Here is a 14,953-nt window from a genome sequence, read left to right as displayed (position 1 = left end):
CAGGGATTTTTTAATATGTTTATTTATGTGGGGGGCGTCCCCTTGGGCAAGGGGCGCCCCCCCAAGGGGGGCATTGAAGTGTTGGCCATTTTTGTAGGCCCATCTGCCCCCAAAGGGGGCAGAAGCCACGTAGGCACCAGGGATAGTGTGTGTGTGTGTGTTTTTTTTTTTGGGGGGGTGGCCCCTTGGGGAAGGGTCGCTCCCCCTAGGGACACACTACTAAAAGTATTTTCTGCCCTCCTTGGGGCAGATAGGCCTATTTTTTAGTAGGCCCATCTGCCCCTATTGCAGAATCCACTTAGGCACCAATTTCTAAATGCTTGATGGTGGGATGTTTGTCAACTGATGAAGTATTTACATTTGTGATCATTTTTTTCCTCCTTTTTGTTCTAGTTCAAAGCTTTTGCTTTCTTTGCTGTGGCTCCTTGCGGTTTTGGTGGTGGTTGACCTGCGGTTTGCATAGTTGCATGTTTTAGGTAAGTAAAAACAATTTACTACAAAGGAGTACTGTTGCCATGCATGAATGACATGTTTGTAGGTGGTGTACTAAATGCAGGTTTGTGTGAAATTGTCCTTAGATTTGTGCACAATGATATTTGTGTTGTCTTATTTCTAATTTGTTTTTCTTTCTTTCTTTTTACTGGGATATCATTGGTGATTGCTGTGTCTGTGCAGAGTAGTTGCTGGTGATTCAAGCTTTTTCAGGCAAGTGAGCGGTATAGTTTTTGAGTTTATAACTCTTACTAATAAAGCTACACTTTATTACTTATCTTACACAGTGCTGGTTGTTGGTGGTGCATTTGTCCAGTTAATTTTCATAGGAAAGATCATGGCTAGCCGCAGGATGACCGCTCAGCAGGTGGTTGGTATGCTTTTTGAGTCATTGTCTGATCATGATTATGAGACGGACTCTGCATCTGAGGCAGAGGAGGAAGTGAGAGATTCTGGCAGTGAAGTTTCTGTCAGAGAGGAATCTTCTGATGAGGAAGCCTCACTCAGTGCAGATGAAGGGCCTGTTTCAGAGGAGGACACTGGTGTGCCATTAGTGCAGCAACCTGGGGCTGAAAGGTTTCCCGTTAGAAGACCTGAACTCTGGGTTGCCCAAAACATGGAGCAGCCAGAGTTGCCTGCCTTTACTGGTCTCCCGGGGTGTAGAGTCAATACAGAGAACTTTTTGCCTGTCAATTTCTTTGAGTTATTTGTGGATGATGTGCTTTTGTAAGAGATTGTTGAGCAGACTAATTTGTATGCAGAGCAGTATTTGAGGGACAACGCTGCTAGACTTAGGCCGCACTCTAGAGCTGCCCAGTGGATTCCCACAGATTTGGAGGAGATGAAAAGGTTTTTAAGTTTGACTCTTTTGATGGGGTTGATAAGGAAGCCGTCACTGGCTTCTTATTGGTCTACTAGTCCCTTGATGGCAACAGCTATATTTCCTGCAACAATGAGTCGTAATCTGTATTTGCTTCTTCTTAGGATGCTGCATTTTATTGACAATGCATTAGCCTTGCCACGAGATCACCCTGATTCTGACCGTCTTTTTAAGATTAGGCCTGTCCTTGATCACTTGTAGATCGGTTTTCAGAGGTCTATGTTCCAGGCAAAGAAATAGCTGTGGACGAGTCTTTGGTCCTCTTCAAGGGTCGTTTGGTTTTTAGGCAGTACATTCCTAGCAAGAGGGCACAATGTGGAATTAAATTGTTTATGCCGTCTGAAAGTAGTACAGCATATGTGTATAATTTCCGTGTCTACACTGGTAGGGATTCCAGTATTGACCCCCCTGGTTGTCCTCCCACTTTTGGAGCCACTGAGAAAATTGTGTGGGAACTTGGTAGACGACTGTTCAACAAAGGTCACCATTTGTATGTAGATAACTTTTACACTGGGGTGCAGTTGTTCAAGGAATTGTTTAGAGTGGACACTGTTGCTTGTGGCACAATTTGTTGTAACTGGAAAGGCTATCCAAGGGAGCTTGTCTGTAAAAAACTTCAGACGGGACAGTGCAGTGCCTTGCGGAATGATGAGCTGCTAGCTTTGAAGTTTTCAGACAGGAGGGATGTCTACATGCTAAGTACCATCCATGATGATAGTACTTCCGCCGTGACTGTTTCGGGCCAGGATGCTGAAGTGCGCAAACCTGTGTGCATTTTAGATTATAATAAGCACATGGGAGGTGTAGATAGAGTTGATCAAAGGTTGGAACCTTATACTGCTATTCGTAAGTCTTACGTTTGGTATAAGAAGTTAGCAATTCACCCCTTCCAACTTTTAATGCTTTTATTGTGTTTAAGGATAGGTCTCCAGAGTCAATGATGACGTGTGAAATTTCAGGAGTCAGTGATAGAGAGCCTTATTGTGGTGGAACAGGCCAGAGTTCCTAGAGAAGCAGTGGTGGAGGATGTGGCTAGATTGAAAGATCTCCACTTTGCTGAGCACATTCCTCCAACACCCAAAAAAGACTTTCCAGCAAAGAAATGTAGAGTGTGTTTTCGAAGAGGTATCCGGAGGCAGACTCGAATGTACTGCCCAGATTGTCCTTCAAAGCCTGGGCTGTGTGTGGGTGGTTGTTTTAAGAATTACCACACCCAGAAAAATTACTTGGAACAACCATGAGTGTAAACTGTCTGTTTCATATTTTCATGTGTTCAGTTTCATGGTTAGCATTTCTGTCATGTACTTAGTTAGAGCTTTTGTGTTTGTAGTTTTGTAATTATTTCTAATTAGTTAGTGGCTTCTTTGTTTAAAAAAAAAAAAGTGATGCCATTGTGTGTGGAGTGGGGCTTGGCTGAGGGTGTACATAGTGTACATATTGACTTGCTGTTGGCTACTGCAACACACTGTTAGTCAAACACCAGTCCACACACTCCCATCAGCTGGTGTGATTGCTGTATCAGGCATGTGGGCGTATGTAAGTGATGGGCCCTTGAGTGGCGCTGTCTGTCGAAGCGAGTGTTGTATTGTGCTGGGCCCGTGGCTGGCGGCGTGAAGTGTCTTGTGCATGTCATGTATGAAAGGTGTGTGAATGGACTGTAAAGCGGTTGGTGCCTTGCCGTGGCTTTACAGCTCACGAGCTGTGAGTCATTGGTTCAGTTTTTTGGCCTTTCGGTTATTAACAGTGCATTTCATTTTTGTGAAATCTCTTGTTAATAAAATTTGATCCACTGATCCATCACTCACCCTCGTGCCAAATCCAACCAGTATGTGTGGTAAAAATGACAAAACCTGCTCCGCTGTAATCAGGTGTTGCAGCACACCTGTGACACGCTAGGTGCCTCGGGTGGGACCTCGATGATGAAGCATGCCACCAGCTTGGTTGGTGGGTGAGGGGTCTTTTTAACATAACCTAAGTGCGTTTCTTTTCACAATCTTAGTATTTGGAACATCACATAAGTATGTTTGGGGGGTGGGGGTGGCACCTATGGTTTTGGTCCTGGGTGCTGCCTTCATCTAGGGAAACCTACCAAACCCAGACATGTTTTAAAAATAGACACTCCAAGGAGTCCAAGGAGTTGTGGCTTGCCTGGATCCCCCAACATTTTCTTACCCAGACTCCTCGGCAAACCTCAGAATTTGCATAAAAAATCATATTTTCCTCACTTTTCTTTGTAGCATCACCGCTGCCGCACAAATTTCCTACCACCCAGCGTTCCCCTCAGTCCCCCAAGTGAAATGATACTTCACTTGCATGGGACCCCAAAGCAGAGTCAGCCTAAAAGATGTATAAAAGAAAAATATGTGCTTATCAACTCGCTGTGCTATCCCCCCAATCTCTACAAGTTTTTGGCCTTTTTCTGTTGCAGGCACCTGGCCCACTCGCACAAGTGAGGTGCCATTTTTATTGGGAGACTTGGGGGAATGCTGGGTGGAAGGACATTTGTGGCTCCTGTCAGATTCCAGAACTATCTGTCGCTGAAATGTGAGGAAAAAGTGATTTTTTTGGCCAAATTTTGAGGTTTGCAAAGGATTCTGGGTAACAGAACCTGGTCAGAGCCCCACATGTCCCCCCATCTCCCCATCTTGGATTCCCCTAGGTGTCTAGTTTTCAAAAATGCGCTGGTTTGCTCGGTTTCCCCAGGTGCCGGCTGAGCTAAAGGCCAAAATCCACAGGTAGGCACTTTGTAAAAAACACCTCTGTTTTCTGTGAAAAAATGTGATGTGTCCACGTTGTGTTTTGGGCCATTTCCTTTCGTGGGCGCTAGGCCTACCCACACAAGTGAGGTACCATTGTTATCGGGAGACTTGGGGGAACGCTGGGTGGAGGTAAATTTGTGGCTCCTGTCAGATTCCAGAACTTTCTGTCACCGAAATGTGAGGAAAAAGTGTTTTTTGGCCAAATTTTGAGGTTTGCAAAGGATTCTGGGTAACAGAACCTGGTCAGAGCCCCACAAGTCACCCCATCTTGGATTCCCCTAGGTGTCTAGTTTTAAAAAATGCACTGGTTTGCTAGGTTTCCCCAATTGCCGGCTGAGCTAGAGGCCAAAATCCACAGGTAGGCACTTTGTAAAAAACACCTGTTTTCTGTGAAAAAATGTGATGTGTCCATGTTGTGTTTTGGGGCATTTCCGTTCGTGGGCTACCCACGCAAGTGAGGTATCATTTTTATCGGGAGACGTGGGGGAACACAGAATAGCAAAACAAGTGTTATTGCCCCTTGTCTTTCTCTACATTTTTTCCTTCCAAATGTAAGGCAGTGTGTAAAAAAGACGTCTATTTGAAATGCCCTGTAATTCACATGCTAGTATAGGCACCCCGGAATTCAGAGATGTGCAAATAACCACTGCTTCTCAACACCTTATCTTGTGGATATTTTGGAAATACAAAGGTTTTCTTGATACCTATTTTTCATTTTTTATATTTCAGCAAATGAATTGCTGTATACCTGGTATAGAATAAAAACCCATGGCAAGGTGGAGCTCATTTATTGGCTCTGGGTACCTAGAGTTCTTGATGAACCTACAAGCCGTTTATATCCCCACAACCAGAAGACTCCAGCTGACGTAACGGTATATTGCTTTCAAAAATCTGACATTGCAGGAAAAAGTCACAGCGTAAAACGTGGAAAAAAAAATCATTTTTTTCCACCTCAATTCCAATATTTTTTTATTTCAGCTGTTATTTTCTGTAGGAAACACTTGTAGGATCTACACAAATGACCCCTTGCTGAATTCAGAATTTTGTCTACTTTTCAGAAATGTTTAGCTTTCTGGGATCCAGCATTGGTTTCTCACCCATTTTGGTCACTAACTGGAAGGAGGCTGAAAGCACAAAAAATAGTAAAAATGGGGTATGTCCCAGTAAAATGTCAAAATTGTATTGAAAAATGGGGTTTTCCAGTTAAGTCTGCCTGTTCCTGAAAGCTGGGAAGATGGTGATCTTGCCACTGTAAACCCTTTGTTGATGCCATTTTCAGGGAAAACCACAAGCTGCTTTCTGCAGCCCTTTTTTCAATTTTTTCTTTAAAAATAAAAAATAATTTTCACTGTATTTTGGCTAATTTCTTGGTCTCCTTCAGGGGAACCCACAAAGTCTGGGTACCTCTAGAATCCATAGGATGTGGAAAAAAAGGATGCAAATTTGGCATGGGTAGCTTATGTGAACAAAAAGTTATGAGGGCCTAAGCGCGAACTGACCCAATTAGCCAAAAAAAGGCTCGGCACAGGAGGGGGAAAAGGCCTGGCGGCGAAGGGGTTAATGGTCAGTATCGCCCAGCTACAGTCAGCTATAAGACTATTAGAAAACAAAGGCTTCAGGGAGCCAGAGGGGATTGAAGGCCTTTCGTGAGGCCTTTGTTCAAAGCTGTTGCTGTGTGTAACAAACATTGGAATGTTGGAGCTCTGGGCTTTTACCAACCATTAGAAGCCCAGAGCACTCCATTGTCTTCAGTGGAGCTCGCAATACTCCAATGTCCTAAGGTTGGTTGTGCCCTTTGGGGAGAGGGTTTCAAGAGGCCAGGGGATAGACCACCTGTAGGAGATGGGCATGGGCCCTGGCCGCAGGCCAGGCTCTGCAGCCTCTGATATCACGCTTGACCGTCAGCCATAGCTGAAGGAGAACATTAGCTACTGTACAGCAGTCTTGCAAGAATCAGATCTGGCATATTTTTTCAGTTATCAGTATTGTTAACAACACAGTCCCAACTGCATGAGAAATGAAATTGGGAAATTATTGCAATGTTCTGAAAATTGCTGGCTTCCAACACCATATACCACTGCTTTGACAGTCTTTATTTTTTTACGGCTATCTATTCAGAAGCATTTCCCTACAAATGTTATTGTGGTGATACTGTAATTAGGCGAACATCCATAGGTATAACATTGGTATCTCTATGTTGTAAGTTGTGTACCAGCAGTATTGACTAAACTCTGTGAGGTCTGCATCCTGGGTTTCCTTAGTACTCTGTTACCTCACCTGCTCCCTCCAGCTTCAAGAGCAACTGGCCTGAAAAGCAGCTTGAAGTCCCTTGTGTATTTCTTTTTGTTGTACTTGAGAGGAATCAGAAGGAGGAAATGGGTCAATTTCCCTTCATCAGTTATCTGCAACGCCCCCCCCTCATTTATTCTCTGATTCAGCAACATACAGCATTATTAATGCTGTTTGTTCTGAGAGCAGGAGCTTCTTTGGTGGTGGATCTGAAGAAAAGAGACAGCATCTTAAAATTGATACTGCCTTTAACAGTCAATGCAAGAGATAAAGAATTTATATGACTACCTGACGTTTAAGTGGGTGTCATAGCCCGACTTGGCTGACGGACTTTACCTAAGCCCAACTGGATATTTTCAGAGGTGCAGGCCCACAGGAAAATGGCTTAATTATACTGCAAGTAAGTCCAGTTCTGGCCATGCCAAGAAGACAAATACACACAGGGGTGATCAAACATTAAAGTCTAACCTGGGCACTTAGTTGAGGTTTACAGGCAAAGGACATTTGAAGATAAAAATGTTGATTCTATCCTTTGCATCTCAGATAGAGCAGAACAACATTGTCAAAACCGGTAGATTTTGCTTTCGCTTTTTGACCTGGTTAGATACGTGGAACATCCACGCATATTTGAGGTAGATCACGCATACATCCCCCTGTTCGCTAGAGTAACGCTAGAAGGAACAAACATAATTAGATAACCACACACACAGACTATCAGACGTACATGCACACAGGTCACTAGATATTTCGACACTAGGCACATACAATAGGACAGCAAATAGACAGGCTGGGGTTGACTAGTCCCCCAGAGGGACAAACAGACTGCTAGGTGGGAGGATTAATGCTTAATTGGTGTAGGAACCTACCAACTTTGGTTCAATTAGGATTTCTATACTGCTGAACAACATGTATCCAATGAGCAGCTTTTAATTGTTATCGAATGTGCAACTGGGACAAAAAAAGCAAAGAGCGGATACCTACACGAGACTGCATTGATTTGTTAGTCGCAAACTCATCAGCCATGGCATTTGGTGCATATGGGGAGATCTAGAATACTCCAGTTGTACACTGCAGTTCGAATAAAATTAATTGTATAGTACAACCTTGAAACTGTACAACAAAACATATCATTGCTATTCAGGATGTTTACAATGTCCCTAAATATTATTTTCTTCTTTTAAAGAGGGATTCTTATTAGCATTGTGTAGCACACTTGCTAAATACAATATGCATATTATTTTCTTATTTAGATCTTCTTAACTTTGAGCCTATTATTCTTACTTTTCACTGAAGGTCTGATGCAATCAATTTTCCTAGTGACCCATGATGACAGGGTAGGTCAGCCAGTGCCCAACACTGAAACTCAAACGTATACAGGATATTAGTGCTAAAGTCTGCCTACAAATTGTGAAATCTCTTTCTAGGAGTGTTACTGATGAAAAATAAATGTTACATTAGCAACGTTCACAAGCTGACCCTATTCCTGAAGCAAAATGTTTGCATAATTCTTTGGCCAAGCCAATTGCAAAGCTGGCGGTTCCATTTGCCTGGTCATGTGCCATTATTGTTATATCTCCTAATGGACTTAGCAGGAATGAATGCAGCAAGTGGTACTCAGAATGACAAACATTACCTCTTGGGAGAACCCTGTGAGAAGAGCTGTGTAGTAATCTGATTTATAGTGACTTGTTTTCTGTCTCAGATCAAGATACTAAAATGTTTGAAAATATACCCGGCATTTGAACATTTCTATCACAATATGGCATTTCTGGAACAAATATAGTGCAAACAATTAAAATGTGATAGCTCATTATCAGAAAACAGACGCAAACATATCAACCACAGGGGCACAGTGGAAGTAGAGGGTAAATAGTCATTGCGGATGGGAGCAGTGACTGGCAGGGGTAGTAATCTAGAAAGACAAGGTCAGTGTTAGAAATGGGGTTTTTGGTTGGCAATCAGGTTACCCTCTGTCCATGCAAGAACCCTCACTCTAGTCAGGGTAAGTCACACACAATCCAAATTATCCTGTGCCCACCCTATGGTAGCTTGGCACGAGCAGTCAGGCTTAACTTAGAAGGCAATGTGTAAAGTAGTTGTGCAATAAATCATACATTAACACAATATAGCACCACAAAAATACACCACACAGTGTTTAGAAAAATATATAATATTTATCTGGATAATTGCAGGTCAAAACAAATAAAGATGCAATGTGAAATTGTAGAGATATTACTGAAAAGTGATATAAAGTGTCTTAAGTCTTTAAAAAGCAAACAAAGGGGGTTATTCTAACTTTGGAGGAGGTGTTAATCCGTCCCAAAAGTGACGGAAAAGTGACGGATTTACCACCAGCCGTATTACGAGTCCATTATATCCTATGGAACTCGTAATACGGCTGGTGGTATATCCGTCACTTTACCGTCACTTTTGGGACGGATTAACACTCCTCCAAAGTTAGAATAACCCCCAAAGTCTCTTTCAAGCACAAAGTACCTGGTTTCAAGTGGAAAATCTCCGCAAAGGGCCGCAGAAGAAGAGATACGTGGAAAAATGGTGTGTGCATCGATTTCTCCCCTGCACACACGGACTTGCGTCGTTATTTTTTCATGCGGGGAAGTCGTGCGTCCTTTTCCAGCACGCGGACAGTCTCTCTCTGTGGTTCGCGGGATTAGCAGATGTCCCTGGGCCTGTGCGTGGATTCCTAGGCTTGTTTTCCGGCTGCGCGTCGGTCCGGTGGGCTGTGCGTGGAATCTTCTTCCTCACGGCAGGCGTTGCGTCGATTTCCTTTCTGGAGTCGGGCGGCGTTGTCCAGGCGAGGCCGTGCGTCGAAGTTCCGGTCACACTGCAGGCGTCGCGTCGAGCGGTGTCTTTCCGGATCGGCGTGCGGTGAATTTTTCACTGCGGAGCAAGCTGTGCGTCAAATTTTCCGGTACACAAGGCGTCCAAATGAAAAAGAGAAGTCTTTTTGGTCCTGAGACTTCAGGGAACAGGAGGCAAGCTCTATCCAAGCCCTTGGAGAGCACTTCAGCAGCAAGGCAAGAGTTCAGCAAGGCAGCAGGGCAACAGCAGGGCAGCAGTCCTTTGTAGAAAGCAGACAGGTGAGTCCTTTAGGCAGCCAGGCAGTTCTTCTTGGCAGGATGCAGGTTCTGGTTCAGGTTTCTTCTCCAGCAAGTGTTTGATGAGGTAGGGCAGAGGCCCTGTTTTATACCCAAATGTGCCTTTAGAAGTGGGGGAGACTTCAAAGAGTGGCTAAGAAGTGCACCAGGTCCCCTTTCAGTTCAATCCTGTCTCCCAGGGTCCCAGTAGGGGGTGTGGCAGTCCTTTGTGTGAGAGCCAGCCCTCCACCCTCCCAGCCCAGGAAGACCCATTTAAAATGCAGATGTATGCAAATGAGGCTGAGTACCCTGTGTTTGGGGTGCGTCTGAGTGAATGCACAAGGAGCTGTCAACTAAGCCCAGCCAGACGTGGATTGTAAGGCACAGAAAGATTTAAGTGCAAAGAAATGCTCACTTTCTAAAAGTTGCATTTCTAGAAGAGTAATATTAAATCCAACTTCACCAGTCAGCAGGATTTGGTATTACCATTCTGGCCATACTAAATATGACCTTCCTACTCCTTTCAGATCAGCAGCTACCACTTCAATACTGTATGAGGGCAGCCCCAATGTTAGCCTATGAAGGGAGCAGGCCTCACAGTAGTGTAAAAACGAATTTAGGAGTTTTACACTACCAGGACATGTAAACTACACAGGTACATGTCCTGCCTTTCACCCACACAGTACCCTGCTCTAGGGGTTACCTAGGGCACACATTAGAGGTGACTTATATGTGGAGAAAGGGGAGGTTTAAGCTTGGCAAGTACTTTTAAATGCCAAGCTGAGGTGACAGTGACACTGCACACACAGGCCTTGCAATGGCAGGCTTGAGACAAGGTAAAAGGGGCTACTTAAGTGGGTGGCACAACCAGTGCTGCAGGCCCACTAGTAGCATTTAATCTACAGGCCCTAGGCACATATAGTGCACATTACTAGGGACTTATAAGTAAATTAAATAGTCCAATCAGGTATGATCCAAGGTTACCATGTTTAAAGGGAGAGAGCATATGCACTTTAGCACTGTTTAGCAGTGATAAAGTGTGCAGAGTCTAAAAGCCAGCAAAAACAGTGTCCAAAAAGTGGAGGGAGGCAGGCAAAACGTTAGGGGTGACCACCCTAAGGCTGTCAGGTCTAACAGTCAGTAATCAGAAGTAGGTCAGGAATCAGAATAAGGGCCTTGATCAAGATGCTCGGATCTGACTGTGATCAGAGGAAAGAGACAGTGACAATTGTGCTGGAACAATTTTCAGAGTGGGGATGCTGCCATCAGTGTTAAGTTACTGAATTCATATAGATAGTGTAAAATCCAAGTATTACACACTAATAAGTGAATCAAATGAGCAATGCTCATTCAGCAGGAGAGTGTTAGGAAAGTAGTATGTGTCCAATGGTCCATTCTGGAGCACACAGTCTCAAATCTGTCCCAAATATGTAACTAAATTGTGGCGTGGTAGGGTATTGCCATTTACAAACAACACATTATTCATTTAAATTACGTCTTGAAATGCCCACTAAATTTGCACCAGACAGTGAGTTTTACTGCTAATCAGAGAGACCACACAAACAATAAAGTGGACACGGTTTAAGGGCATATTTATCGTTTGGGTAACGTCTATTGGGTTGTTTGGATCCTTTTGAAATCTTTGTTGCCATCACACTTTAAAATGACAAAAAAAGGTTCATTTGTACTTTCGACATTGCTGACATATTTTGAAATACTTGTATAGTTCATTTACAACTATTTAAATGTCGTGTGTTATAAAACAGCTGACACACTAGAGCCTTTCCTTTCACGCTCCCTGTAACCCTGCTAGAATGTCACTTTGTTCACATTACGAATTTCCCTCATCAAGCAGTTGAAGAAAGGAAAAGTAAACACCATTCTCCATGTTAAAAGACTAAACAAGAATGTGTTAGGAGATAGTGTCTGACAGTTGAACTCTGTCTTTAGATGCAGAGCAAATGCAACAAGATAAAAACAATATATAAAGGTCACTTTTGTGCTCATTCTTCACTTGGAAACTGCAAGGGTATTTTGGGTACTGCTTCACCTCCCACACAACTACTTCCAGTGCCACAGACAGTGATTGGTTGAGAGGGCAGGGATCAAGACAAGGGTCAGTGATTTGTAGAGCAGACTGATATGGCAAGAGGTGCAGTGATAAGGATGTTGGGGATGAGATGGGAATGGGATTGGTGCCTTTACTTTTTTCACCAACATCCTTCGTCTGAAGATGCTGTGATTCACCTGGTGAGCCAATCATGATGGTCTTCCCAAGAACCACCTCCTGCTGTCTGATCCACTTTCTGTACGAGGAGCACTGGCTGAGGTCCACTAATCGCAGCACATCACATCGGCCCTAGAACAGAAGTGACACATAACAATTAGAAGACGTGCAACTGAGTCTTGCAGTCTTTGCCAATACCCCTTCAGTGTATTTAAATCAGTCCACATGACCTAGCTCCAAGCCTCTCATTAGAAAGCAGCACTTAAGAACTTAGTGGATGAGCAGAATACTAAGCTTCAGGGAGATCCTGTGAAATCAAATACAGTTTTGACGCTAGGACTTATGTCCAATGTTATCACAGAAGAGGATCTCCTACAGGCTACTAACTCTGGTCACTTAGGGCCAGATGTAGCAAACGTTTAGCGAGTTGCAAAGGGCAAAATTTGCCGTTTGCGACTCGCTAAACGCGTATCCCAATGCAGAAATGCATTTTGCGAGTCGTTACCGACTCGCAAAATGCAGTTCAGACTCGCAAATAGGAAGGGGTGTTCCCTTCCTATTTGCGAGTCGCATTGGGATGCAATACCATTTGCGACGCATATGCGGTCGCAAATGGCATCGCAGTTGAAGTGGATGGTAACCCAATCGCAAATTGGAAGGGGTCCCCATGGGACCCCTTCCAGTTTGTGACTGGACCCCAAAATATTTTTTCAGGGCAGGGAGTGGTCCAAGGGACCACTCCCTGCCCTGAAAAAAAACCGAAACTAAAGGTTTTGGGTTTTTTGAAGTGCAGCTCGTTTTCCTGTTAGGAAAACGGGCTACACTTCAAAAAAAAAAAAACTGCTTTATTGAAAAGCAGGTCGCAAACATGGAGGTCTGCTGACGACAGCAGGCCTCCATGTTTGCGAGTGCCTATACTCGCAATGGGGCCGCAATTTGCGACCCACCTCATGAATATTCATGAGGTGGGTCATTGCGACCCCATTGCGAGTCGCAGTCGGTGTCTGAGACACCGTACTGCATAGCAATTTGCGACTTGCAAATTGCGAGTCGCAGGGACTGGCAATTTGCAAGTCGCAAATTGCCGACTTGCTACATCTGGCCCTTAGCCCCTAGTTTTATATAGCATTAACAGAGACATAGGTAATCTGTGGTACTCACCAAGCAAAGATAAAGCTCAAGATCATGCAAGTTCTATGCACAGTGTGCACACTTTTTATCTACTGTTAAATTCTTTGTTACTATGAATTATTGGGAGGAAATGTGTGTACCTTACCCATTTACCTCTACTGATGAGAAAAACAACATAATGATGATTAATAGGTTCTATGTCACTACAGTGACTACCTTTAAAAAGAACTACCTTAGCAGTGACACCACTACAGAGAAAAGGTGTAACAAAGAAATGAAATGTTACTTACATAGTAAGCATCTATTTGCAGTGTGTAGGGCTGTACACATGCTCTGCACACTCCTACGATGTAGTGTGGCACTTGGATACTTGCAAGATGCTTTTCTATGAAGACGTCTCTCAGTTCACAAGATGTGCTGCGACTCTTCCCTCACTGGACAATGTGCATGAGCACCAACTCAATGTTAGATTGTTTTTTGCACAGTGGGTGAGAATGTGTATGGAGTGTTGACTATGTGAATTGTGCAGTGTCAACAAGTTAATGATAAGAGATCTATAATCAACACAAGCTTCACGATAGGAGGGTGGATGCATGTTAATCTACAGCAGCACACACTACAAACATAGGCTTACAGGGTAAGTAACATTGTCTATTCATTGCATATGTGTCTGTAGATACACATGCTGTGCAAAGACTGTAAAGCAATGCCCTCCTTAAGCGGTGGCTAGAAAGACTGCCTTATGTGGACATTTGGCGCGAAGTCCTTAGGACTGTCTGGCCAACTGTAGCGCACTAGGACGTCCACACAATAGTGCATGGTAAATGTGTTGGCTTGACCAGGTGGCTACTTTACAGATGCCAGCCTAAAGAAAGACATGATTGCTTCTTTCTTACAGGTGGAGTGTGTCCTGTGTGGAACAGGTAGGACTCACTTAGCTTTGTAGTAACAGGTTTGGATACTCTTGACTATCCACCCTGTTATGGCAGCTTCAGAGATGGGATGGCCTTTGGTAGTCTTTGCAAAGGCCACAAAGAGCTAGTCGCACTTACAAAGGCTTGATCCTGTCATTCTAATACAAGAGAGCTTGCTTTACATCTATCTTGTGTGGCGCTCTTTCCGCTAATGAGTCTGGCTGCCAGAAAAAAGACAGGGAGCTCGATAGTTTGCTTAAAGTGGAAAGGTGATACCAACTTGGGAGGATATTTAGTACTTGTTTTATGAACAACTCTATCTTTGTGAACCTGAATGAAAAGTTCTTGTAAGGCGAGTGCTTGCAGTTCACTCTATTGTAATGGGCAGAAGGAAGGCCACCTTCCAGGAAAGGAACTGAAAGAGCATGAGTGTAAAGGTGGCCCCAAGAGCCTTGTGAGGACTCCATTAAGGTTCTACACCGGAACAGGAAGTATTCTTGAGGCTATGACCTTCTTAGATTCTTTCATGAAAGCCTTGAAAACTGGATTCCTGAACATGCATAAAAATACTCTGTTTCGCAAGCAAAGTGCAACAGAAATAATTGCTTGGATGTCCTAGGCATTAGGCTTTAAGTGTTCATGTCTCTGAAATACAGTAGTGGAGAAACCTTTTACACTTAGTGGCGCAACAGGCCCGTGCAGTGGGCCTGATTGCTTTCCTCAGAATGGTCATACTTTGTTGGAGGAGGGATAAGTAGCCAAATTCTAAGAACTCAGGTGCCCGATTGCTAAGTTGCGCTGCTGGGGTCTGGGTGTCTGACCCTGCCCTTTCTCCATGTGAGAAGTTCCGGCCTGAGTGGCATCTTCTTGTGGGGGCTGATGGACTTGCAAGAGGGGTTCCCAATCATGAACTTCTTGATACACCCTGCTGAGTATGTCTGCAAAATTGTTGTCCACGTACGGAATGTGGCCTGCTAGGATTTGTCTGGCATGGTGGAATGTCTGAAGCCAAATTCCGTGCGCAAGTGCTGAGAGCTGTGGGAGTTTAGATCACCCTGTTTCTGTAAGTAATACATTGTGGTCATGATGTCTATCTTGATGAGGACTACCTTCCCATGAATTCCCCAGGTTTAAGGCTAGCAAATCTAGATAATTGATGTGGT

At 43.9% G+C, this 14,953-nt stretch overlaps 1 protein-coding gene across 2 annotated transcripts in view; it reads right to left on the bottom strand.

Moving 5' to 3' along the window:
- The window catches only part of LOC138261674 (cyclic nucleotide-binding domain-containing protein 2-like), a 365,490-nt gene that overhangs the window by 105,517 nt on the left and 245,020 nt on the right, over positions 1–14,953 (bottom strand). For both annotated transcript variants that reach the window (XM_069210917.1, XM_069210916.1), the window contains exon 8: positions 11,766–11,877. In XM_069210917.1, the coding sequence (XP_069067018.1) occupies positions 11,766–11,877 (112 nt within the window). The remainder of the gene's footprint in view (positions 1–11,765; positions 11,878–14,953) is intronic.

This window comes from Pleurodeles waltl, chromosome 10, assembly GCF_031143425.1.
Source record: "Pleurodeles waltl isolate 20211129_DDA chromosome 10, aPleWal1.hap1.20221129, whole genome shotgun sequence".
Lineage (NCBI taxonomy): Eukaryota > Metazoa > Chordata > Amphibia > Caudata > Salamandridae > Pleurodeles > Pleurodeles waltl.
The sequence above is the reverse complement of the archived record's forward strand: the minus strand, read 5'-3'. Positions and strand labels throughout refer to the sequence as shown.